This window comes from Lynx canadensis, chromosome A1 (assembly GCF_007474595.2).
Source record: "Lynx canadensis isolate LIC74 chromosome A1, mLynCan4.pri.v2, whole genome shotgun sequence".
NCBI classification, from domain to species: Eukaryota; Metazoa; Chordata; class Mammalia; order Carnivora; family Felidae; genus Lynx; species Lynx canadensis.
In genome coordinates, this window is record NC_044303.2 from 153398310 (window position 1) to 153424034 (window position 25725).

A 25725-nucleotide genomic window follows, 5' to 3' on the forward strand; every position below is an offset into this window, starting at 1 on the left:
GATTTGAAAAAGCAAAGTTGTATGATCTCATTTTGCCTAGTTGCTAGAAAATTTACTTCTTTGGGGTTAAGGGAATCAGGTCATCTATAGTCCATCTCAGACAACTGTTAACATTGACTCTTATTTAATAGTTTAATCCCCAGTTTTCTAATGTTGCCTTACAAATAATCTTATTAATCAGCTTTCAACCTTTTGAAACTATGTAGCATAAAAACACCAGGCAAATAGAATTTGAGAATTGAAGAAAAGACTGAAATGGTTTTGTGACATTTTTTAGCTTCAGGAATTAAAGTGATATAAAACTCTGGAGGTCACAACTTTTCTTCATGGGGAAAAACATCAATCAAAAAAAAAAAAGGTGACTTCCTCAGCAGAAATATGTCATTAGCCAAGTGAACTACCATGTGTATTAAAGAATAGAGGCATTGATTGCAGTTGGTGTCCACAGAGATATTTTCTTATAGCTTGAAATTTCTTTAGTGGCATGACACCCTTTTTTTCCTTAAAGTAACCCTTTCAGGGATACCTGGGTGGCTCAGTCGGTCGAGTGTCCAACTTCGGCTCAGGTCATGATCTCTCAGTCTGTGAGTTCGAGCCCTGTGTTGGGCTCTCTGCTAACAGCTCAGAGCCTGGAGCCTGCTTCGGATTCTTTATCTCCTTCTTTCTCTGTCCCTCCCTGCTCGTGCTCTGTCTCTCTCTCTCAAAAATGAATAAACATTAAAAAAAAGTTAAGGTCACCCTTTTAGGGGAACCTGGGTGCCTCAGTCAGTTAAGCGTCCAACTCTTGATTTTGGCTTGGGTCATTATCTCACAGTCTGTGGCAATGAGCCCCATGTTGAGCTCTGCAGTCTCATTGGGCCCTGTGCTGATAGCACAGAGCATGCTTGAGATTCTCTCTCTTCCTCTCTCTCTGTTCCTCCCCGCGTACAAATGCACTCGCTTGTTCTCTCTCTGTCTTTTCCAAAATGTAAATAAACATAAAAAAATTTTAAAGTAACCCTTTCATCCTGACACTGTGGCTGTGGCCCAGCTGGTTTCCTGTCTCAGAGTGCACTACAGTTTCATGTACATCCTCTTCCTTGGCCCATCACTGTTGGATGAGTTTATCAATGCATTCGTCACCCAGAGGTTCATTTTACAACTTTTTCCCAATTTCCCAATAGTCTTTTTCTCGTTTAATAACTTTATATTGGTTTAGGTTTCATGCAGGCAGTGATAATTGGGAGCAGCACAGAAGTCTGTTTCAGACATCATTTCAGGAAAAAGAAATATTTTAGTGTTGGGATCTTTAAAAATATAAGAACACTTAATAGGACTAAGTTATAGGAGCTAAGAGGGCATTTCAATGAACAATTATTTACTCCTTTTATTATTTTTTTTATGACTTCGCAAGCGGGTATGATTTTACCATTCAAGAAAATGGACTTCAGATAGATCAACCTCCTGAAATAGGAAACATCTCCATTATTCGAATCATAATAATGAAAAATGATAATGTAGAGGGTGTCATTGAATTTGACCCAAGATACACTGCCTTTGAAGGTAAGTTTTCAGTAATCTTATAAATTTGCCGCTTTCTTTTTTCAAAAAGGTTTTTTAAATTTATTTATTTCGAGAGAGAGAGAGAGAGAGAGAGAGAGAGAGAGAGAGAGATAGACAGACGATGGGAATAGGGGAAGGGCAGAGAAAGAATTCCCAAGCAGGCCCCACCCTGTCAGCATAGAACCTGAGCGGGGCTCAGTCTCATGAACCGTGAGATCCATGACCTGAGCCGAAATCAAGAATTGGATGCTTAATCGACTGAGCCACCCAGGTGCCCCTACATGTACACCTTTATATGTATTTACATATATTTATATATTTTATTTGTAAAATATATTTTGAGTTATCTTTGGGCAGTATGAACCTTACTCGTGTGTGGCAAAGCTGAATGGTAAGGAACGAGGCTTTAGAAAACCCATTGAACCTTAGGATTATTGCAATGTTTAGATTTCAGTCATCTTCATAAAGTATCTTTCTCATTTATGAAATCATTTCCTCTGTGATTAGAAATCAGTGAATATTCAGTTTCTAATAATCAGCTTTGAAATGACCGTTTTACTGGACTGCAGATACAATGCAGGTGGTATCTGGGCACCTACTCGTACTTTCTTGTGACAGTTCCTAACAGCAGCCACCTACTGTTGCCTGTTCCCCACCCCCCCTAGAAGCAGAATGCATGATCTATGGCTGTAATCCCTCCTGGGGAAAAAGGGGCTGCTTTTTTATTTTATTTAAAGGTAGAATATGAACATGCCTTTCAAAATAATCATGTTATCTTCTTGCTGCAATTAACTTTTTGACTTCATTGCCTCCATCAAATTCATTGGTTATGTACCCATTTTTTTTTTTTCAACGTTTATTTATTTTTGGGACAGAGAGAGACAGAGCATGAACGGGGGAGGGGCAGAGAGAGGGAGACACAGAATCAGAAACAGGCTCCAGGCTCTGAGCCATCAGCCCAGAGCCTGACGCGGGGCTTGAACTCCCGGACCGCGAGATCGTGACCTGGCTGAAGTCGGACGCTTAACCGACTGCGCCACCCAGGCGCCCCGGTTATGTACCCATTTTTTAAAGCTCATCAGAAATCATTTTGCAATTGATTAATATCGACTTTATGGATATGGAAGACATCACTCTTTTGTGAACTTCAGTCTACAGTTAATAAAAGTCATGCTTCAGTTTTATACCAAGAAATAAAAAAAATCACTTAGAATTTTTGTGTTCAGTGATTTCTGTTTGATTTGTTGTCTTTGGAGCAATGCATATTTATAACTACAGTGTAAATTCAGCACTATTTAGCTATAGCTAACATGAACTGTTGGCTAATGTAAACATAGCTAGTGTAAACTATTAAATGACATTTTAATGACAGAGGTTGGCATAGCTTAAGAGGAAGTAAATTTTTGAAAAGAATTTATAAGTTGAAATTAAACTTTGAGGATACATTTTCACATTCTCAAATATATTTCATCGGAACTCAAGAAGTAATAGAATTATATTTACATGTGGACTTCTAAAACATTCATATGATATAATTAACATTAACCACAGTTATTTATATTACATAGATTTGAACTAAATGTAGCAGCAGTCCAGAATACTTTCCTTTGAGTACACATATTTTAAGGGTTTTTCATGTTCATCTAGCATTGTCTAAGGGTTTTTCATATTCATCTAGCATTGTCTTGGAAAGCAAGCATCATTTATTTGTATGTAGCACACAGAGGAAGAATTCCTGTGCTAATGATTAAATAGGTTATTTCAATTCTAACTTACACTGCTCACTATAATTTTTAACTTATGACAAACTGCATTTCTCATAAAAAATGTCTTGAAATTTTCACTAATATTTTTTAAATGATAAATGAACTATGGAAACATTGAGGGCTTGCACAACTGTACTGTTATATTTAATTGCTGTGTTTAATTTGACTGAGTCTTATAAAAGATAGTGGTTTTGTCTGGCATACCAGTTAATTACATATTCCTGCCATAGTGGAGGAGGATGTTGGAGTGATTATGATTCCAGTGGTGAGGCTGCAGGGGACTTATGGCCGTGTGACTGCTGATTTCATCTCTCGGAGTTCCTCTACAGTTCCTGCCGGTGTGGATTATATACTGCATGGCAGTTCAATCACCTTTCAGCATGGACAGAATTTAAGTTTTATAAATGTCTCCATCATTGATGATAATGAAAGGTAATACTGTTTAGTAATGTTGGAAATACTTTGGGCATATGTAAAGCAGGATTTTTGTGTTCCAGTCTTTACCCATGTTTTGCACTGATAACAGGATTTTAGGTTATACATGTGCCAATTGAGAAATTCATGAGAAACTTTTATGGGGGCTGGGATAGGGAAGAAGGGATCAGGAGACCATTAGGATTGTCTTTGTCACTTTTTGCATATAGAGGGAAACAATAAATTTTTGTTCTTTTAGATTTGAAAAGTCTAATCAGAATGTAGAAGCATCCTACAATTCACTTCCTTAATGCATTAAGCAATTCAAAAGAGAGGAAGAACGTCTAATAACTATTGCAGGTTATGTAATATTGAAGTTGATCATTCATGCTTTTAGCTAAGCACCCTCTTCGTACCACTGGTGTATGAATGCTGTGCCTTGAATATGTATGACCAATTTGGAAAATGACTAGTTATTTGGGTTTTAGAAGCATTTTAATATGTTTAAACTCAGAATTGCTCCTTCTTGCTATGCAGTGAATTTGCAGAGCCCGTTGAAATTTTGCTCATTGGAGCGACTGGAGGAGCGGTCCTTGGGCGCCACCTAGTGAGCAGAATCACAATTGCCAAGAGTGACCCTCCGTTTGGCGTTATAAGATTTCTTAATGAAAGCAACATTTCTGTTCCTAATCCCCATTCCACAATGATTTTATCCTTGCTGCTGGAGCGGGCTGGAGGACTCTTGGGAGAGATTCAGGTAGAGTTCTTCTTCCCATGGTTTGAAAAATGATAGCTTGAGTATGGAGCTGGATTTTCTTACTATTCAAATATATCCGTTTATGTATTTGCAATATTTATTAATTACCTAATAGGGGTAAAGTGGCTTCCAGGTCCTATAAGTCCATAAAAATGTATGAGACAAGCTGTCATCAGAATCTCTCGAGAGCAAGTTAGAAATAAAATGAAGAATTCTTATAAAACGCATTAGTTCAAGTACTTGTTGAGTGCTTTCCATGTTCCAGGTCCTCTTCTGGGCACTGAGAATACACTGGTGACCTAGACAGACCTCGTCTCTGTTCTCTTAGAGTTTTCAGAGCAATAAACAAAAAGAAAATTATGTGATAGCACTTAAGTGCTCTGCAGGGATGTAAAATTGAGAAACACAATCGTGAGTTACCTCTAGATTGACTACTCTACTACTCTAGACTTAGAGTTGTTGACTACTCCAGATTAGATGGTGACGTGATATTTAAGCTGAACACTGGATGCTGAGAAAGAGATGGTCACGTAATTGTTACAGGGATGAACATTTGGGGAGAAGGAATAAGTGTGTATCTACCATGTGGTAGCGGGCTTGGGTGGTCGGAGGTAGCAGCACAAGGTAGATCAGAGAGGTCGAGAAGTGTTTGATCACAGCGACCCTCCTTAGCCAGACTAAAGAGCATTCTAAGTGCAAACAGGATACCATTAGAGAGTTTGAAGTGGGGGGATGGTGTTGATGTCCCTGGATTGCCACTTTAAGTAGCTCCCTTTTGACTGTTCTAAGGAAAATGAAAGGTCAAGAAGTCAGAGTAGAAGCAGGGAGGTTAGTTAGGAGGCTCTTGCCCTGTGTCGTCCAGGGTCAAGATGACAGTGGCTCAGACGGGTGGAGATGGGATGGTGAGGAGTGAATAGATACTGAGTATGTTTTGGAGAAAACACTAGATTAGTGGAGGCTGAGGGAAGGCGGAATGAAGAATAACTGCTGCAATTTCAGTTGAGCAGCTGGTTAAATTGTAGTGCTGTTTACTGAGATGCAGAAGCTTGGCAGAAAACCAAGAGTTCTGTTTTGGCCATGTTAATTGGAGATTGATACTGGACGTCCCAGTGCAGGGTCGGGCAGGCAGGGGCATGTGTAAGTATGGGTTGCGGTTGCGGGGAGGGGAGAAGCTGCTGATGTGTGGAGGCATTTGAAACTATGTGGCCTAAGGTGCGTAGATAGGGACGTGAAGGAGACAGCCTGAAGTCCCCAGCTGCCAGCAGTGAACTCTCTGAGGAAAGAGAGCCAGCTAAGAAGCCTGAGATGTAGAGGCGGAGGAAAACTGGGAAGGTATGTATCATGGAGGCCACTGAAGACAGGATGCAGCATTGCCAGAAAGAGGCAGTGGTCAGCTGCATGCCCAGTGCTGCGGAAAGAGGAAAGAAGCAAAGAGAAATTCCCAATTTTCTTTCCTTGCAGATATGAAAAGTATATGAGTTTATATTATAGAAATATTTAAAAAGGCATTCAGAATATAATTTTGTTTTTTATAACAATTTAAGAAAAGTTGTGTTTGTTTTACACTAGGAATTTATTTAGGTGTATTTAAAAGAAGTTACACACCCATAAGATTTTTCACATGGTTTTGTTATCTTATTCAAATGGGTTTTGGTTGACAGAACCTGTGCATACAGCAAGACAGTGTTGTATTCATACTATTTAAGTTTTTATTTCTCTAAAATATATATTTAAAATACATGCTTTTATATTTTTGTTATCCTGTGGTGATGACAAATGACCAGGTATTCATATTTTTCTTTACTTAGTAAGCATATACATTGTTATCCCTGAAAACTTATATCCTGCAATTAGGTAGTTTATATTTGCAAATATTAGTATTTTTATTTTTTTAATTTTTAATTAAAAAATTGTTTTTCAATGTTTAGTTTTGAAAGAGAGAGACAGAGACAGAGTGTGAGCAGGGGAGGGGCAGATAGAGAGAGGGAAATAGAATCCTAAGCAGGCTCCTGGCCCTGAATTGTCAACACAGAGCCCTGCGTGGGGCTTGAACTCAAGAGCCATGAGATCATGACCAGAGCCGAAGTTGGACATGTAACTGATTGAGCCACCCAGATGCCCCTCAAATATTAGTATTTTTTAAAAGACATGAGGAATTTGCTGGAGATATCATAGAATAATTTTCATACATAGATATATTTGTTTCTAATTCTACATACCCTGCAAAGTAATTCTTTGTTTAAAATTGATTATCTCTAGGGCACCTGGTTGGCTTAGTCAGTAGATTATGCCATTCTTGATCTCAGGGTTGTGAGTTTGAGCTCCTCATTGAGTGTAGAGATTACTTTTTAAAAAATTTTTAAATAAAGAAATAAATAAAAAACTTGAAATTGGTCATCTCTATTAAAAACACAATACCCTTCAGGTGAACTGGGAGATATTAGGACCCAATTCTCAAGAAGCTTTACCACCACAGAACAGAGACATTGCAGACCCAGTGAGTGGATCCTTCTATTTTGGAGAGGGAGAAGGTGGTGTGAGAACCATCAGTCTGACAATCTATCCTCATGAAGACATTGAAGTTGAAGAGATTTTCATTATTAAACTTGAACTTGTGAAAGGAGAAGCTAAATTAGACTCCAGATCTAAAGATATTACTATAACAGTAAGTCCAACTTTATTTTTCCCACAAAATTTTGGATTTAATGAATTTATCAAAAAATGCATTTTATATTTGTTGAAACTCCATGGGCTTAAGATGTATCGAAAGTCATAAAACCAGATGAAGTCAGAATAATTCCTATGGACCAGACTTTCTGGTTATTATATTAGTTCATTATATAGCTTGATTATTGGTAGTTACTTTTTAAGTGGCCTTCATGTAGTGTGATAAATACTTATTTTGCTCCCTGAGAAAATTTGGTGTTTTGGAAATATTTTTGCACTTTTAGACAGGAGCTGTTTGTTACATCATCCTAAACATTGGGTGTCCTTGCTGTGAAAGTACATAAAAGTTATTAACTCAGTCACAAGGCAGATTGTTGGGAGAAAGAATGGTTATTTGTTCAATTAGCACAATGATGTGTTGCATCAACTCTGAATTTAGTGTATTTTATATGAATGAACCATTTAGTCCATTAGGGGTAGAAAGTGCTGGGGACCAAGGCTACTGTGAAAATGATCTAGAGAGATATTCTTTTTTTTTTTTAAAGCTTAGAAAATAGTCTGGGGTCTGTATCAGTCAGACTTCTCCAGAAAAACAAAGAGAGAAAAAGATTGACTAAAAAAAAATGGCTCACACGTTTGTGAAGGTTGACAAGTCCAAAGTCCATAGAGCAGGCTGGTAGGAAGGTTAGGAAAGACTTGCAGTCGTGATCTTGAGTTTGAATTTTGTGGGACAGGTTGGCAGAATGGAAACTCAAGCCGGATTCCTAAATTGCAGTGTTGAGGCAGAATTCCTTTTCTTCTGGGAAGCTCTAGTGTTTGCTCTAAAGGCCTTCAGATGATTGGATGAGGCCCACTCACAATATTAAGGGTAATCTCTTTCACTCAAGTCAACCAATTGTAAATATTAATCACATCTATAAAATACTTTCACAACAAAATCTAGGCTAGTGTTTGACTGAACAATTAGGCCTGGTAAAGTGAAGCAAACATGAGGCAAATCAAATCAAATTCAGGCATTGAAGTACTATCCTTCTGAGACTCTACAAATTACAGTTTTCCAGACACTCCCATTACCCTTGGGGAATAAGAACCTACTTGTTTTAGATAACAATCAGTGTACTGAAGAAGCTTTTGAAAAATCAGGTAGCTAGGCAGATTATATTCAAGACTTATTTCTGTGTTTCTTTCGTTTCTTCAGCTTATCTGCATATTGATATGTTAGGTACTGTAATTTCATCTGTAGTTGTTATATTATTCATTCTGCTATCTTTTTCTGTTTTTAGATACAGAAGTTTGGTGATCCAAATGGGGTTGTTCAGTTTGCTCCTGAGTCTTTATCTGAGAAGACCTATTCAGAGCCGTCAGCTCTGGAAGGGCCCCTGATCATTACTTTCTTTGTCAAAAGAGTCAAGGGCATTTTTGGAGAAATTATGGTACTATTTTTCATTTGATTTTTAAGTAGTGTGGCAATTTGCCTAACAAACGTGATTGTGAAGAACAGAGAAACTGTATGTTATGGTAAAAATTTTAGAAGTAACATGAGTTTCAGAGAAGCCGAGAAGGTTCATTTCAGCACCTTTGGGTTCTCCAGCCAACATCAACCTCTAGCTGTTTCTCTAAACCCAGCTATACTTAGATTGAAAAGATCTTTCTCACACTTAGTCATGAAGGGTGTGACTGAATTATTTTGTATTTTCTTATTTGCTCTGATGTTTAACTTTTCCTACTTAAGTCCCTCAATGAGTTTTGTAAATTGCTTAATCTATTCTTTAGAGCTTTATTTCTCAGTATAATTTTCTCATTTACCAACTGATTTTTAAGAGGTTGCATTTGCATGTATATTGACATAGACTGTTTGGGGATGCTCTTGTAAATCATCGGGATGTTTGTCTAACAGATCAAGGTTGTTTGCTAGCAGAACATACTTTGCAGTTTCTTTATGAACTTAACTCTTTTCACATATTGGAGATTAACTGGTACTTCCTCAGTGGAAACTTTATGGTTAGGGGTACAAAAATTCTTGGAAAAGAATTTTTAATTCTTGAAATCTTGTAGATATTCCCTTTTTGTTAAAAGTGAACCCAAACAAATTCCAGTATGAAGCATCAGATTCTCTACTCGCTTTTTATCTTCAAGTATTGTCTGTGATTCAAATGCCTATCAAATACATATTCAGAACTCTAGAATGTATTTATGGAACTGCCATTCCAAAGTTAACTTTGCTTTGCTTTATCTCTTCAAATCATGTTGTTATTTTAGAAGTGAAATGAGATTTTGTAATCTTGTCCTGCAAATTGCATACAATAGTCTGAAAGAGTTCATACACTTTCATGATGCTAATGTCATTCTTCCATACTTTCTAAACTGACTATTTGGAGAGTCTGGCTTTGACTATGATGCTGCACAATTCAGAGTTAGTTTTTGTATATTATGGGGGAAATATAAAGGCTTTTGATTCAATATACTGAATTATGTGACTTTGTTGGATTATTTCCTTTTATTTTAGGTTTACTGGGAAATAAGCAGTGTGTTTGACATTACTGGAGACTTTCTTTCTACGAAAGGATTTTTCACTATTGCTGATGGAGAGAGTGAAGTGAGATTTGATGTTCATCTGCTGCCAGATGATATACCTGAGATTGAAGAAGATTATGTGATCCGGCTTGTTTCTGTAGAGGGAGGAGCAGAACTGGATCCAGAGAAATGCATCACCCAGTTCTCTGTTTCTGCAAATGATGACCCACATGGAGTATTTGCTCTGTATTCAGATTACCAGTCAATCCTTGTAGGGCAAAACCTTAGTAGATTCATCCAAATTAATGTAACCCGGCTTGCTGGAACATTTGGAGACGTGGCTGTTGGGTTTCGGATCTCTTCTGACCAAAAGGAGCAGCTAGTTGTTAGTGAAAATTCAGAGAGGCAGCTGGTGGTCAAAGACGGTGCCAGATATAAAGTGGACCTGGTGCCAGTGAGGAGTCAGGTTTGTAGCATTTCTTCAGTTTCCTGACCGTTTCAAGGAGAGGCCTGGCTTATCTCGTTTTCAGCTTAAAATCTTACTGAGATATTTAAATATAACCATAAAAAAATGACATAGAAATGCATAATAATTATTGGATGAGACATGTGCAGTTTATAAATGAATTTAGTATATTCCCATTTGGTAATGACGTATTTTTGTTTAAATGCAGCTGACGCTTAATGCAGTACTTATTTCTAACATTCCTATAGTTCTTTGGGAAATTGACTCGATGCCCTGACCCTGTTGTATTAATTTCTAGCCTCCATTTCCTGTTTCTGAAAATTTTCGAGACTGGAATAAAGACTGCAAAGCTGGGGAAGTGGGAGATGGATGAACTTGACCAGAATATGATTGTATTAAGTCTCACTGACACATTAGAAGAGTTTTTAAAAAAATACAATGTGCCTAAATTATGTAACAAAACATTTTCTTATACCTATCTATGTAATATCACCTTGTGAATGCATTCAAGTTTTAATTTCTGTTAATGAACACCAGGGGACAGTCCTTTAGCTTTTCTAGGGATAGCTTCCTATTATCTTATAGTGAGATTTCATTTGACAGTAAGACCTGCCACAGTGAAGATTTGATTATTCTGTTATTTTGCTAAGCCATATGGATAGTACAAAACTATTCTCAGACTATGTGTAGGAAATCCAAAATAAGTGATATATATTACAGGGACTAAAAGCCTTGATCTGCCTAACTCCTAGATTGTCTCTTGTAGTGCATGGTACCTGGAACATTTTGAAGGATGTTAGTCTTCTTTTCCTTTCACTTGAAAAGATGAATGGTATACAGTTGACCCTTAAGCAACATGAGTTGAGCTGTGCGGGTTCACTTACATGTGGATGTGTTTCAGCAAATATAGTACAGCACTGTAAATGTATTTTCCCTTATGATTTTCTTAAGAACATTTTCTTCTCTCCAGCTTGCTTTATTGCAAGAATACAGTAGTAATATGTGAAAACTTATCAAATATGTGTTAATTGACTGTTCATGTTATCAGTAAGGCTTCTAGTCAACAGTAGGCCATCAGTAGTTAAGTTTTGGAGAATCAAAAGTTATGTGCATATTTTCTTCTTCTAACTAATATCCCAGTCTTCAAAGAGCAATGCATTATATCTAGAGCATAAGGGAAAAAGGAGACCACTGAAAAAATCTTAACCCTCGATTTATGCACATGCCCCACCTTAACAGCCCAGCCAGTGAACTGTGTGGAGGAAGGGTGCACCCCTAGAAGAGGTGGGAGGCACATGCTTGAAGTGAGGACACTGATTTATTTCTGTTTCCTTAGCACTTGATCTATGAGTCATATTCAGTGAATGTCACTTCGAAAAAATGAAGATTGATTGCATGATTGAAGCATCTGTTATCCTCATGTTACATAACATTTTAAACTACTAGGGTACATATTTTGCACATTTGGAGGACTGTGGTGTATGTTTAAGTACATTACATTTAAAAGAAGAACAGACTCCACAAAAATGGTTATTTTTGCATTCAATAAAGATGTACAGAGTTTTTAGTAATAGTCCAGATTATGAGATGACTTGGAGGCTTATCCATTATCAACAACCATGTTTCTGTGGGAAAATGCTTTGTAAATTAAAAAAAATCCATTTTAGAGTAACATTAATTTTTAAATTCAGAATTTCCCTTTTTTAGTTAAATTTGAAAACTTTAAAACTTTGTAATCTAATACATTTTATTAGTAATTTTTATTTATCCAAAATATTCGGATGATCAGTACACCTACATCATTATCCGTTTTGAGTAAATCTCATTAGCATAGTAATTATCACTCGATGGGGAAGAAGAAAGTGAGTTTTAGATGCTGACTGTTCACCAGTGCGCTCTTTTATTCCTGTGGTACATGATTCCGTTACTAGTGTGACTTCTGTGATTGTTATCATTCTTGAGGCATTTGGACACACATGGAAGATTTGCAGATTTGTGTTTTTACACTCGATCACTCTTCACCCCATAGTCTTTGTACTTGTGATTTGTTTTATGACCTGAGGGAAAAGACATATATTGATGAAACTGTATGAAAGGACCGTGAGATGTTGTGCTAATGACTCCTGTCAAATGTCAGTATTTTTCTCTGAAAATTATTTTTTTTACTACTAAAGAAGTCATTGATACTGATTGTTTATAGGTCTTCTTATCCCTGGGCTCTAATTTCACCTTGCAACTGCTGACTGTGATGCTTGTCAGTGGGCGTTTCTACGGCATGCCAAAAATTCTCCAGGAAGCAAAATCCACTGTCCTTCCTGTCCCTGAGAAAGCCGCCAATTCTCAGGTAATGGGTCCAGGGTGTGTAACCGTCGTAGAACCACTAGAGGGCAGCTTTCACAGGAAGGATTAAAAAGATTCTTAGACATAAAATTGCTCAAGATTCATTATTTCCTTAAATCAGTATCAAAGTAGATGCATTGATTATAGATGCATTTTATGAAAGTAATTTGCCAATTTTTGACATTTTCCTTTTTGGAGATTTAGAAAGTTTGTGTCTCATAGAACGTGAATATAAGGATTTTGAAAATAACCGTCACCTAGAATAAAAATTTCCAGGTTTTTGTTGTTGTTAGTGAATATTTCATGTTGAGATATTTTATGCTAAATAATTAAAATTAGAACAAAACATCAGTTAATATTTCAGACTTCTTCATTTACTCATTGTGAATATTTTTCTTTCATTTTGAGAGCCCTTTTTATTGTGCCACGTTTGTGCTGATGGAGATAAATCGTGATAGGATCCTGTGACTTGGTTGTCCCTGCATATTTGAATCTTCTACAGGAGTTCAGTGTGGGAAAGAGTGTTTCCTAATCACTTCGTAAATTCACAGGAGAACAAAGAATAACTTGAGGGCTTTAATTCCTATGTAGGCAGATTCTGTCAGTATACGAGCAAGGCAGGGGCTGTTGTCTCTGGCTCATGGTAATGTGTGTATTTGTTAGACGGTGGTGAGATAACATTGCATCTTTTTCCTTCAGATGGGAGCTCCTTCAGCTTTGATTGATTAAGGCGGGCCTAGACCAATGTGTAGACATGTAGTCTCTGCAGCTGATAGAGCTGGCCAGAAGTTTGTGTAACAGGGTCTCTGACCATTAAGCAGATCCTCTTCAGAAACTCCCTCCTGGGCTGCTTCTCCACAGGGGATGGATTTGCTTATCCCCTAGGTGGAATCCATCAGCATTAAAAAATAACTGAGAAGAATAGTTTTCTTTCTTCTGCACCTCATCTGTTCAAGAGGGAATGGAGGACTATAACTTAAATTTTTTTTTTAATGTTTTTTATTTATTTTTGAGACAGAGAGAGACAGAGCATGAGCAGGGGAGGGGCAGAGAGAGAGGGAGACACAGAACCTGAAACGGACTCCAGGCTCTGAGCTGTCAACACAGAGCCTGATGCGGGGCTCGAACTCATGAATCGCGAGATCATGACCTGAGCCAAAGTCAGACGCTTAACCGACTGAGCCACCCAGGCGCCCCAGGACTATAACTTAATAAATAATACTTTGAAGTTTTGTTGTCTTCTTGTTACTCACAGGTCGTTATAAAAAAAGATTGCTTTCAACATGAACCATTTATTTGGCATAGCAAAATATTTCCTACTCCTTGTCCATGCACATGGTCGTGACATGTATCACCTCAAAGGGCAAGATTGGGGCCTCCGGTCCTTGATGTATCCTCTGTACTCCTTACCAGTGTTTGTATGTGGGGTGTGTGTGTGTGTGTGTGTGTGTGTGTGTGTGTGGTGGCTAGAAGACTTTTTTTTTTTAATGTTTATTTTTGAGAGGGAAAGAGACAGAGTGTGAGTAGGGGAGGGGCAGAGAGAGAGGGAGACACAGAATCTGAAGCAGGCTCCAGGCTCTGAGCTGTCAGCACAAAGCCTGATGTGGGGCTCAAACTCACAAACTGAGATCATGACCTGAGCTGAAGTCAGACACTTAACTGACTGAGCCACCCAGGTGCCCCATGTGACTAGAACACTTTCAAACAGCCACTAGCCATGGAGCAGGTATGATCTTAAATATGTCAAAGCTTTTGACAATTGCTAAACAGAAACCTCACTATAATAGAGAATCTAGGCTGGTGTAAAATGGAAATTTTGTTTTTGTTTTTTCCTTTTTCTTTTCTGTAGCTCCAGAGGCTCTTCTGTGGTACCTTTTTACACTTTTCTGCTACTTTCCTTTCCGATTTAAAATGGGGAAAATGAGGGGTTCCTGGGTGGCTCAGTTAAGTGTCCGACTTCAGGTCAGGTCATGATCCCACAGCTTGTGTGTTCAAGCCCTACCTACATCACGCTCTGTGCTGACAGCTCAAAGACTGGCACCTGCTTTGGATTCTGTGTCTCCCTCTCTCTCTGCCCCTCCCCTGCTTGCTCTTTGTCTCTCTCTCTCTCTTGATCTCAAAAATAAATAAATATTTAAAAAAAAGAAGTCTGGAATATTGAAGAAAAATAAAATGGGGCAAATGAGTCTTAATATAGAACTGTCAATCATATGGTATCCCAATTTATTGGTATTGGGACCAAAAGAGGTAAACTGAGTTATCCAAATCACAGTGTGAAGCCAGGAATCTGGTTTTATTTTTACTTATTGGCCAGAACTTATTTCATCTATAAATCATTTTTAAGTCCCAGAGTTCCCTGAAAAGGTTACCCTTAAAACAAGATCTTACTTGATATGGATGAAAAAGATGATTATTTTAAAAAAATCTTTGGAGGTTTCTGGTCCTCAAAAAAATATTAAATTGAGTCAAAGAGCTGGAAAGAATCTTAATAGAAAATCTAGTGTATGGTGCTCATTTTAAAAATGAAGAATTTATTATTATATCTTGGAAAGAAGTCAGATTTCAGTTCTAGATAAACCAGATTCTATAAAAACCCATGAACAAATCATTAAAATTTTTTATCTTTTGCTTTCATTTTGAACAAATTACATTTGTCTTTTTTGGGTCTTGTAAATTCAGAGGATTATATTTTGATTAAAAAAAGGTATAAACTATCATTGGAGTTACAAAATTGAATAAATTTCCAAATCTCAGATGTCATTTCTTTTTATTTATTTTATTTTATTTTTTTAATGTTTATTTATTTTTGATAGAGAGACAGAGCATGCACGAGGGAGGGTCAGAGAGAGAGGGAGACACAGAATCTGAAGCAGGCTCCAGGCTCTGAGCTGTCAGCACAGAGCCCGATGCGGGGCTCGAACTCACGGACTGTGAGATCATGACCTGAGCCGAAGTTGGCCCCTTAACCGACTGAGCCACCCAGGCGCCCCTCAGATGTCATTTCTTAAGCATTACTCTTGAATTGAATATTTTCAAAACAAGAAAATAGATTGTATAAACAAAGAAAGAGTTGACTTATAACCCACTGTTTAGAAAACAGGAATGTTTAGAAAGAAATAAAATATTCTAAGCGTGTTTTTTCTCAGGTTGGATTTGAATCTACTGCTTTTCCACTCACGGACGTCACTGCGGGAACAAGCCACGTTGTGATTTCTAGGAGAGGCACATATGGCTCTCTCGTGGTTGCCTGGGTGGCTGGATATGCTCCTGGGTTAGAAATCCCAGAATTCACTGTTGTTGGCAATATGACCCCCAAATTAGGTGAGTTGTAGCTTTTCTAAGATCTGCCCTATAGGACATGGAGATGTGTAATTGGCCACTCATTTTCTTGGACTGTCGTTACTCTGGATAACGAACTGTGTTTTGTTTTTGTTTTTTGCTTCTTAATGTTTATGTTTTAAAGAGAGAGAGCAAGCTGGGGAGGGACAGAGAGGGGCGGGTGGAGGGGGAGGGCAGAGGATCCAAAGCAGGCTCCATGCTTGCAGCAGAGACCCTGATGTGGAGCTCAAACTCATGAACCACGAGATCATGACCTGAGCCACCCAGGCACCCCTTGTTTTTTTTTTTAATGTTTATTTATCGATTTTGAGACAGAAAGCAAGCAGAGGAGGGGCAGAGAGGGAGAGAGAGAATCCCAAGCAGGCTCCGTGCTATCAGTGTGGAGCCTGACCTGGCTCCACCACACAAACCACGAGATCGTGACCTGAGCTGAAACCAAGAGTTGGACACTCAACTGACTGAGCCACCCAAACGCCCTGAACCATTTTTCTTTTCTTTTTATTTTTCTTTTTTTAAGTTTATTCATTTATTTTGAGAGAGAGACAGTGTGGGTAGGGAAGTGGCAGAGAGAGAGAGAGAGAGAGAGAGAGAGAGACTCCCAATCAGGCACTGCACTGTCAGTGGGGTTCAAACTCACAAACCCTGAGATAATTAATGACCTGTGCTGAAGTCGGATGCTTAACTGACTTGAGCCTCCCAGGTGCCCCACCATTTGTTTTCTAATACACTGCTTTCATATTTGAGTGATCAGAGTTGGTAAAAATGAGAAACTTTATTCAATCAAAATAAAAACTTCATACCTCACCTGGAAATAGTGGTCACTAAGCAGATGATTCTGCCAATATATTAGTTTATTAAAAGTAGTTCTAAAAACTTAATGTGCCTGTATAATATTTAAAAAAGGTAGAACTTTGTATTCATTTGTGTGTTCACCTGAATATTTCTCACAATAGAGTGGCTGTTGCTTCATTTTCTTTCTTTCTTTTTTAATTATACCGTTAGCTCTGTGAGGGTCACTGAGACCTAAATGTTAGATGATGTGACCTCTACCATGCGGAACAGACAGGGATTGAAGGCAGAACCTGTGGCGTAATGACCTTTCTCTAAGTTTACTTCCCCTTCTGCCTTTTTAAATGTTTTAACCTTTTGTAGACTGTCACAGAATTTTGGAAAAGACAGTATTTTACTGCATTTTTAAGAGTTGTATTCCAGTGTAAGAACTCATAAATAATACCCTGATTCTCTTGTCCTCTTCCCTTCCAGGGAGCCTTTCATTTTCTCATGGAGAACAAAGTAAAGGAGTCTTGCTGTGGACATTTCCCAGTCCTGGTCGTCCAGAGGCCTTTGTTATTCACCTCTCTGGGGTGCAGAGCAGTGCCCCTGGTGGGGCTCAACTTCGGTAAGATCCTCAACCAGCAAAACAAAGGGAATTTTCAACCTAATTCTCAACCAGTAAAATCTCTGAGGAATAGTGTGGAATTTAGCAGTTGAAACAGAAGAAGACACAAGGATCACTTTCCTTGAAGCAGATGTGAGAACAGTTTTAGTGTAGAGCAACACATGGCCTGCATGCCAAAGATGCCACAGAGGGAGGCTGACTTTCCTAGAGTCACCGCCCTCTGCTTGCTTTGAAGAGAGTTCTTCCTGTCCTCTTCCTCCATCGTGTTGGCCTGGGTAACGCCTCCAACAAAAACCGTGATGGCAAACCATCTGTTATTAAAGGAGGCTGTCTCCTGAGAATTTGCCAGAAAATACCTAATTTTCCCAAGGGATTAAGAATAAGAATAGGCATAGCAGGGTTATAATGTGACTTGTACTGGTGGCTCTTTTGAGTTTAATTTAAATCAGTACATTTGCAGATAAATATGTCCCAGTCAAAAGCAATTTACTTGTCTCATACCTGCGATGGGGTTGATCAGAATAGCAGAGGGCAGACCTTTAAGGTAGACTCATGGATTTAGTCCTGGCCCTGCCACTTATTTGCTGTGTGACTTTGGGAAAGTTACTTGATCTTTCTTCACTTTACTTACTAGGAAAGTGGTGGAAAGGTGTGGACAAAACCAGCGTGTGTTCAAGTATGTTTGTATGCATGTTTAGATTTAAGAGATCTTGGTTGGCACAATCAAATATTTAAAAAGTATCTTAAAATGTTTTTTAAATATTTAAAAATTGTTTGGCCACAGAATGTAATGCTGGGTAAGAAATTTAAATGCTTTTAACAATAACAATAGTTAACAGTTTTATAATGCTTATGATAGGTCAGGCATTGTTTTGAGATACATGTTTCAGGGCGCCTGGGTGGCTCAGTCAGTTAAGCGTCCGACTTCAGCTCAGGTCATGATCTCACAGTTCGTGGGTTCAAGCCCTGCTTTAGGCTCAGTGCTGGCAGCTCAGAGCCTGGAGCCTGCTTCAGATTCTGTGTCTCCCTCTCTCTTGGCCCTTCCCCCACTCACACTCTATTTCTTTCTCTTTCAAAAATAAACATAAAAAAAGATATATTTTATAATTTGTATATATGGTGTTATATATGTCTTAATTATATTTTATATGTATACATGTATGTTTACTATGACTTTACAACAACCATATGACATGGATACTATTATTAGTCCCATTAGATGAAGAAAGAACTCATAGATATGTAATGTACCCCCCATCACACAGCTTATAAGGTTGGGACCATAATTTGAACCCAGGCTGCCTGTCCACTTTCTGAGCTCTTAACCGCTATGCTATGTGTTGAGAGATAGGTGCTTGACACTAGAGAGTGATGGGCTCTGGGGTGTCCTCCCTAAAGGATTAAAAAAACTGATTAAACAACAGGTAAAAAAAAAAAAACCTGTTAGCTAAAGAAATTATGTCTGTGGTCTAAATTCTCTTGATGGGCCACCTGTGTTACCTCTGGCATAACCGTTAATTCACAACAAAACTCCATAAGAAAAAACTAAAGATAAATCACTCATTTATGGATGTTTCTTCAAAATCACATGAAAAATTTTAGCAAAAACTGTGTGAGAGAATAGTCCCATTACTGGCCAGCTGGAAGAAGCAAGGATTTTGCATTTAATAGGGATAACCATTTCTATTTGGTAGATAAGAAATCTGGCTGACATCCAGAGCATCCTGAGTTTTTGGCCCTCTGTGTACTTATCATAAGAGAGAGCCTCCTGTTTCAAATTCTTCAGAGAACTGCTCTGGGATAAACTAGATATACAGGCCAGAGACCTGTATGTTCTTCACTGGGCTAATAAAACTTGTCAGGGCTTGTCACCCATGATCACAGCTTCTCTTCTTTCTTTTCTTGTGTTCTGGTGTATTCACTAATGCGTAAATAGGGTTTTATGGAATTTGAAAGGGCATGCCATTTTTAAGGTGCCTCTCATGAGGGGCACCTCGGTGGCTCAGTAGGTTGGGTGTCCAACTCTTGATTTCAGCTCAGGTAATGATCTCCTGGTTTGTGAGATTGAGCCCTGTATCAGGCTCTGCACTGACAACATGGAGCCTGCTTGGAATTCTCTCTCCCTCTCTCTCTGTCCCTCCCCAATGCACACATGCATGTGCACATGCACTCTCCCTCTCAAAATACATAAATAAACTTAAGATGCCCTCATGAGAAGCACCTTAAATATTTGAAAAATGAATCTCTACAATAGTATTCCTTTTTTCATCTGTTCTTTCATGTTGTTTTTTTCCAGATCAGGGTTCACCTTTGCTGAAATTGAACCAATGGGAGTCTTTCAATTTTCCCCCAGTTCAAGAAATGTCATCGTGTCAGAGGATACACAGATTATTAGATTATATGTCCAAAGACTCTTTGGGTTCCATGGCGATCTTATTAAAGTTTCTTATCAGACAACTGCAGGCAGTGCAAAGCCCATGGAAGACTTTGAGCCTGTTCAGAATGGGGAACTACTTTTTGAAAAATTCCAGCCTGAGGTCAATATTGAAATAATCATTATTAACGATCAGCTTCCTGAGGAAGAAGAAATATTTTACATTAATCTTACTTCAGTAGAAATGAAAGGATTACAAAAGTTTGATGCTGATTGGAGACCACGCCTGAATCTAGATTTCAGTGTGGCATTGATCTCAATATTGGATAATGATGACCCGGGGGGAATGGGTGTTTCTTTCCCTGAGACAACTGTGGCCATAGCAGTTGACACAGCTCTCATTCCTGTAGAAACTGACTTCTCAAGCACATACCCTGACACAACCACGATAAATGCTGTTCCACAGCCCTCTGAAATGGTTGCCATTGTTCCTGAGGCAACTGGTGTGTCCGCCATCCCTGAGAAACTTGTCACTGTCCCTGATACATCTACCTTGCCTGGGAAGCCCGAGGTGTCCACTGTGACTGCAAATGTTTCCATCCATGGAACATTTAGTCTTGGGCCACCTGTTGTTTATGTTGAAGAAGAGGTGAAAAATGGTACATCTAATGCTGTAGAAGTTTTGATCCGAAGAACTGGTGGGTCTACTGGCAATGTCAGCATAACAGTTAAAACTTTTGGTGAAAGATCTTCTCAGAAGGAACCAAATGCATTGCCCTTTCATGATATCTATGGAATTTCCAACCTAACGTGGGCAACTGAAGAAGAAGATTTTGAAGAACAAACTGTTACCCTTACATTTGTAGATGGAGAAAGAGAACATAAAGTATTGGTTCAAATTTTGGATGATGATGAGCCCGAGGGGCAAGAATTCTTCTATGTGTTTCTCACAGACCCTCAAGGAGGAGCACAGATTGTGAAGGGGAAGGATGATGGTGGATTTGCAGCCTTTGCCATGGTCATTATTACAGGTATAATGGAGATAAAAATGTACTTTTGTGGTAAAAAATTTGTAATAATATTACTGCCTTAAATTTAATTTGAGAGGGTGACTTACTTGAATTGCTCATAGTTATTCATTAAACCATTGTTTTCTTGTGGCAGGAACCCATAACATGAACTCATGATATTATTCTGGGGCGCCAAGCTCAAATTTAATTGTACTGTAAATGTCACTTAGCTCAGATCTAGTTAAACAATCTATAAATTTATACTTTCACAGTATTAGGAGGACCATAAAAATGCTTAAGACCATGTTCTTCCGCTGGAAAATATTTAATTTAATTATCCAAACACATGATTGCATATCCTTTTGTGAAACCTCATTCTGCATTTCTGAACCACTTTCAATAATCCATCCCTAAATCTAAGTCTCAATGCTAGGAAATTCTTTATGTTGGGAAATAGATGAAAACTCTTTTATTTTGTTCTCCTTTTGAACCATTGCAGTTTTTATAACTTCTTTACTATTGGGTATATAAATTACAATAGATTAAAAATTTACTGATTTTTTAAGAGTTTCTTGTGCATCTTATAAAATGTTTCAGTGATAATTGGTAGTTTCCTCTGAAATCATACTGTGTTTCTTAAAGTTGTTTAGCTCAGCTTGTTAGTATCTTACCCTAATTAGAGTATTGACGAGGCCATCTTATGATTCTTACCTACTCTGCTCTTTTTTATAAACATTTATGAATTTTACACAGTGCTTCAGAGTTTCAGATGACACTATGATAAAATAGTGTAGTGGAAAGGAAACTAAATGTCATGGCTCCTATATTTATGGACCACATCAACCATTAATTGGGAGACTTGATGAAATCATTTAGTGTCTACTCTTTATGTTTCTATTTTATAAAAGGAAAATTTTAGAATAAACATCTTTATTACCCTTTTAGGATTTGATGCCTCCTAGAATTTTTATTTTAGCCATTCAGTAGTAATTAAATCATAATTTTGCAATTATATAACTTCCTTTCATACCCAGCCAGAATTGTCATTTATTCCTCTTCCTCTAGTTTATTGAGTATTGTAAGTTGTAATTCTGTTCACCAAGTTATTTACTGATTTTGATTCAGTTTAGGTTAATGCATCTGTATTTTTCTATCAAAATTATTTTGACACTCAGTATCCTCCTCCCCCACGATATAGGACAGATATTTAATTATAGTTATTTGAATATGACGAGGGATCCATCAAAATATTTAGCAGCTAGTGTGGCAGAGGCCCAGACCAGTCAAAATGGTTGCCAGAGGCTCCTTGATATCCTAAGCATTTCCCCAGTAGTTACTGGATTGTGGAGACATCTTGTGGCCCTGGTTACAGGGTCAGGAGAGGGTGCTTTGGGTGCTCAGAAAAGCAGCTGTGTACACGTGGAACAGAGGTGCTCCTCACTCAGTATGGCGTATCAATACCAGTGCATAGCCGTGTGGCATGCCAACACCATACTGATGTGACCTACCAGTGCCTACCCATATACCAGCCCTGAGGCTAACTCACCAGGCAAACAGTCACTCAGCTGAACCTTGATGAGGTTCTCTAATGTTTATTCCCTACATAGGGTACACTGATGATACACACAGGGCAAATGATAACTCCTCACCATACCTACCTCTTACTGTCACGTGATGTAATCTATGTGACAACATCTGAAGTACATTTGCATGGTCATATACCCCAGGTTCCCTTATTTGTCTTCTTTTCTCCTGGCTTTTTATTTTAAATTTTATTTTATTTTAATGTTTTTTTTTTTGTTTGTTTTTTTTACTTTTGAGAGAGAGAGAGAGCGAGCGTGAGCAGGGGAGGGGCAGAGAGGGAGACACAGAATCTGAAAGGGGCTCTGGACTCTGAGCTGTTAGCCCAGAGCCTGACATGGGGCTCAAACTCACAAACTACGAGATCATGACCTGAGCCAAAGTCGGATGCCCAACAGACTGAGCCACCAAGTGTCCCATCTGGCTTTTTATTTTAAAGTAATATTTCCTTTTTACCGACATTAGTTTTTCCCGTTCTTCTTATCTTTTGCTAATCTGCATAGTCTTTTCACATTTAGACTTTAGAACAAACTTTCAAAATAGTATCAGGAGAAAATAGTTTATCATTTAGTTTTGGGTTTGATCATGAGCACATTACAAGTCTTAATTCATCTTACTAGAAACTTGACATCAATTTTATGATCGTAGATGTGGCAAGGGAAGCATTGTGTTCATCAGAACCATGCTCAGTGCTGTATCACTGGAAAAGAAAATGAAGGTTCTGCTTGTGAGAAGTTTATATTCTATTTGGAGAGACAAATTCCCACCAAAATGACAAGCAAACTGTTGCTACCAAAGAAAAAAGTTGCTGACAGGTTCAGATGCAGGGCTAAGAAGTGATCGCAGTGATTAATGAGTGAGGATGAAGACTGGCAGTCCGGCTGAAACGAGGCACACATGAGACACCAGGACAAAATGGTTCATCACCTGCATGTCCCTAATTAATAGGCTCCACATCTACTCACACTTCACACCTGCAAAGTAGGGGCTGGTGACTCCTGGAGCTCCCTCATTGGGACCATTAGGTGGTTTGCTGTTTCCTTACCCTGACCCCTAACTTCAGAGATTCTGTCTCCTTAGAACCCCAGCAGTGAGGTTGCACAGTGACGGGCACAAGTGGTTTTTGAAGCTAATTGCTTTGGGGTCATTACTTTTAGGATCATTTTGCAAAACTGGGTCATTGAGAAATAGAAAGCAGCAGGCAGGAACTGTTTACTGGCATATCTGTAGTCTGAGAAGCTAGCTTACATGCTGGCAAAGATTTGGAGTGACTGTTTTAGTGCAGTGTGGGCCCTTGGTTTGCTCGAGTTTAAACACAGTTTGTAGTATGATGGTGCATGTAACCTCCAGTGTTGCTCAGAGCTGTTTCTTTTACTTAGAGATACTTAGGAGTTCCTTAATAGTTATGTTTTTCCCTGGGGGAAATAACCAAATGCATAACATGAATGGTCTTATAGGAAGGAAAATCAGTTAAATGCAGTTCAAATAAATGCAGTTTATTCAGCAAATATTCATTAAACACTTACAATATGCTGGACACTGTTATGGATACTGAAAATACAGCAGTAAACAGAAACGTTGCTACTGTGGTAGAATACACTAACTTTCAACAGTAAACATAGGTAAAATGTAAAGAAAGGGCTATCAAATATAAAATAGTCTCATCAGAGAGAAATGAGCATGTGTCAGTGTGGAATATAGGAAATTATGTTTTCTTTCTTCTGGTCTTATGTTCTCAAGGTGTCACCTACCTTGGTATTATCATTTTGATTCTAGTCTACTTTTAGAAAGATCTTTAAAAATTGTAACTGCCCCTACTTACTTAATATTTCTCACTTCTACACCGTCTGAGCTGGAAAGATTAGCAAAGCATTGGAGATCTTCTAGAGTCTTGAGTATATTATAACCCTCCTTTTTACTTATCAGAGAGTGATCTTCACAATGGCATCATCGGATTCAGTGAGGAGTCCCAGAGTGGACTGGAGCTGGGTGAAGGAGCTGATAAGAACAGACTGCATCTTACTGTCACACGGCAACCAAACAGGTATGTTGATACATATATATGTAGCAGATATAACATCCTATGTGTCTGTATAGTACCTGATTTGAATTCATAAAATGGTAAAAACAGGATGAAATGCTGATAAAAGGTCATGTGGAATTTGGTATGTCAGTGTTTGGATGCTGTAGTTCCTAATCTGTGATTTAACACAGTTGGTTAATGAGTGTGACTTAGGGCCACCTTGAATATTTTGTACTTCATAAAGTACCATACAGACAGAAGATTATGGAAAGTCATCACTTCAGCAAATGTACTATTCTCTGATCACTCCACGTACACAACTATTTTATTAGGGAAACATGGAGTATCAAAATTTTGCTTGCAACTTAATACTCCACAGTACACATCTTCTGAATGCTCATCACAGACATACATGTGTTATGCACCCATGTACATGGGTGTAAATTATCTTTTCCATTTTGGGCCTAAATTCTCTGGAAATGTCGGTCATCTCTTGCCCTTTATTTTTATAATAACGATCATTTTTAGCAGTAGTGTGTTTCCCTTAGAAGAATTGTTGTGAAAAGACAAAGAACACTTACTTGAAGACAGGGGCAAGTGAGCATACTAGGCAGAGAGATATTATTTGTTTCCACATTCTTGATACATAGTAGTTTAAGAAGTACTTACTCAGGTTTGAATAGAGTGTGGTCAAAGAATGCCACGTAAACTCTGGCCTTGATTTTTTAAGGGTAATGATGAGGTGAATTGGTTACCTTCAGCTTTATCAGTGGTCAAGGAAGTGCTATGCTTTGGGTGAAGAGGTACACTAAAGCGCAATGATACGTTCTGCATTAGACACAGGGATAACACTCTCTGCTATTGCATTTGCATAGGTTTTGCTTTGTTCCTAGGGCCTTTGAAGATGTCAGGATCTTTTGGCGAGTCACATTTAACAAAACAGCTGCCGTACTCCAGAAAGATGGTGTGAACCTGATGGATGAACTTCTATCTGTATCAGGGACCACAACCTGTACAGTGGGTCAAACAAAGTGCCTTGTCACCATTGAGCTCAAACTGGGGAAGGTACGAAATGATGAGGAACTGTGTTTTCAACTTCTAATTATATTTCTGCAGAATTAATAATTTTAGAGTCACTTTATTGCAATTTACACATTGGTTATGTGGAGATTCTTTGTGTCTCGCCTAGCCATAATATCTAAATCTCTTTTCTAGGTAACAGACTTGAGACTTACAAATCATTACATAATGAATTTTTTTTAATATTTATGTTTTTATTTTGAGAGAGAGAGAGAGAGAGAGACAGCACAAGCAGGGGGAGGGGCAGAGAAAGAGAGAGAGAGAGAGAGAGAGAAGAGAGGAGAGAGAGAGAATCCCAAGCAGGTTCCATGCTGTCAGCACAAAGCCTGATATGGCTCAACCCCACAAACCATGAAACCACAACCCGAGCTGAAATCAAGAAACAGATGCTCAACCAACTGACACACTCAGGTGCCCCTATATTATGAATTTTTTAATAAGCTCGTCAGTTAC

At 38.3% G+C, this 25725-nt stretch overlaps 1 protein-coding gene across 1 annotated transcript in view; it reads left to right on the forward strand.

Moving 5' to 3' along the window:
* ADGRV1 (adhesion G protein-coupled receptor V1) overlaps nucleotides 1-25725 on the forward strand; it is a 519149-nt gene that overhangs the window by 150342 nt on the left and 343082 nt on the right. Inside the window, 12 exon segments of the mRNA XM_032593635.1 lie at nucleotides 1394-1542; nucleotides 3539-3740; nucleotides 4260-4479; nucleotides 6905-7144; nucleotides 8430-8579; nucleotides 9653-10126; nucleotides 12327-12470; nucleotides 15613-15787; nucleotides 17069-17204; nucleotides 19501-20609; nucleotides 24096-24213; nucleotides 25086-25257. Coding sequence (XP_032449526.1) covers nucleotides 1394-1542; nucleotides 3539-3740; nucleotides 4260-4479; nucleotides 6905-7144; nucleotides 8430-8579; nucleotides 9653-10126; nucleotides 12327-12470; nucleotides 15613-15787; nucleotides 17069-17204; nucleotides 19501-20609; nucleotides 24096-24213; nucleotides 25086-25257 — 3289 coding nt within the window.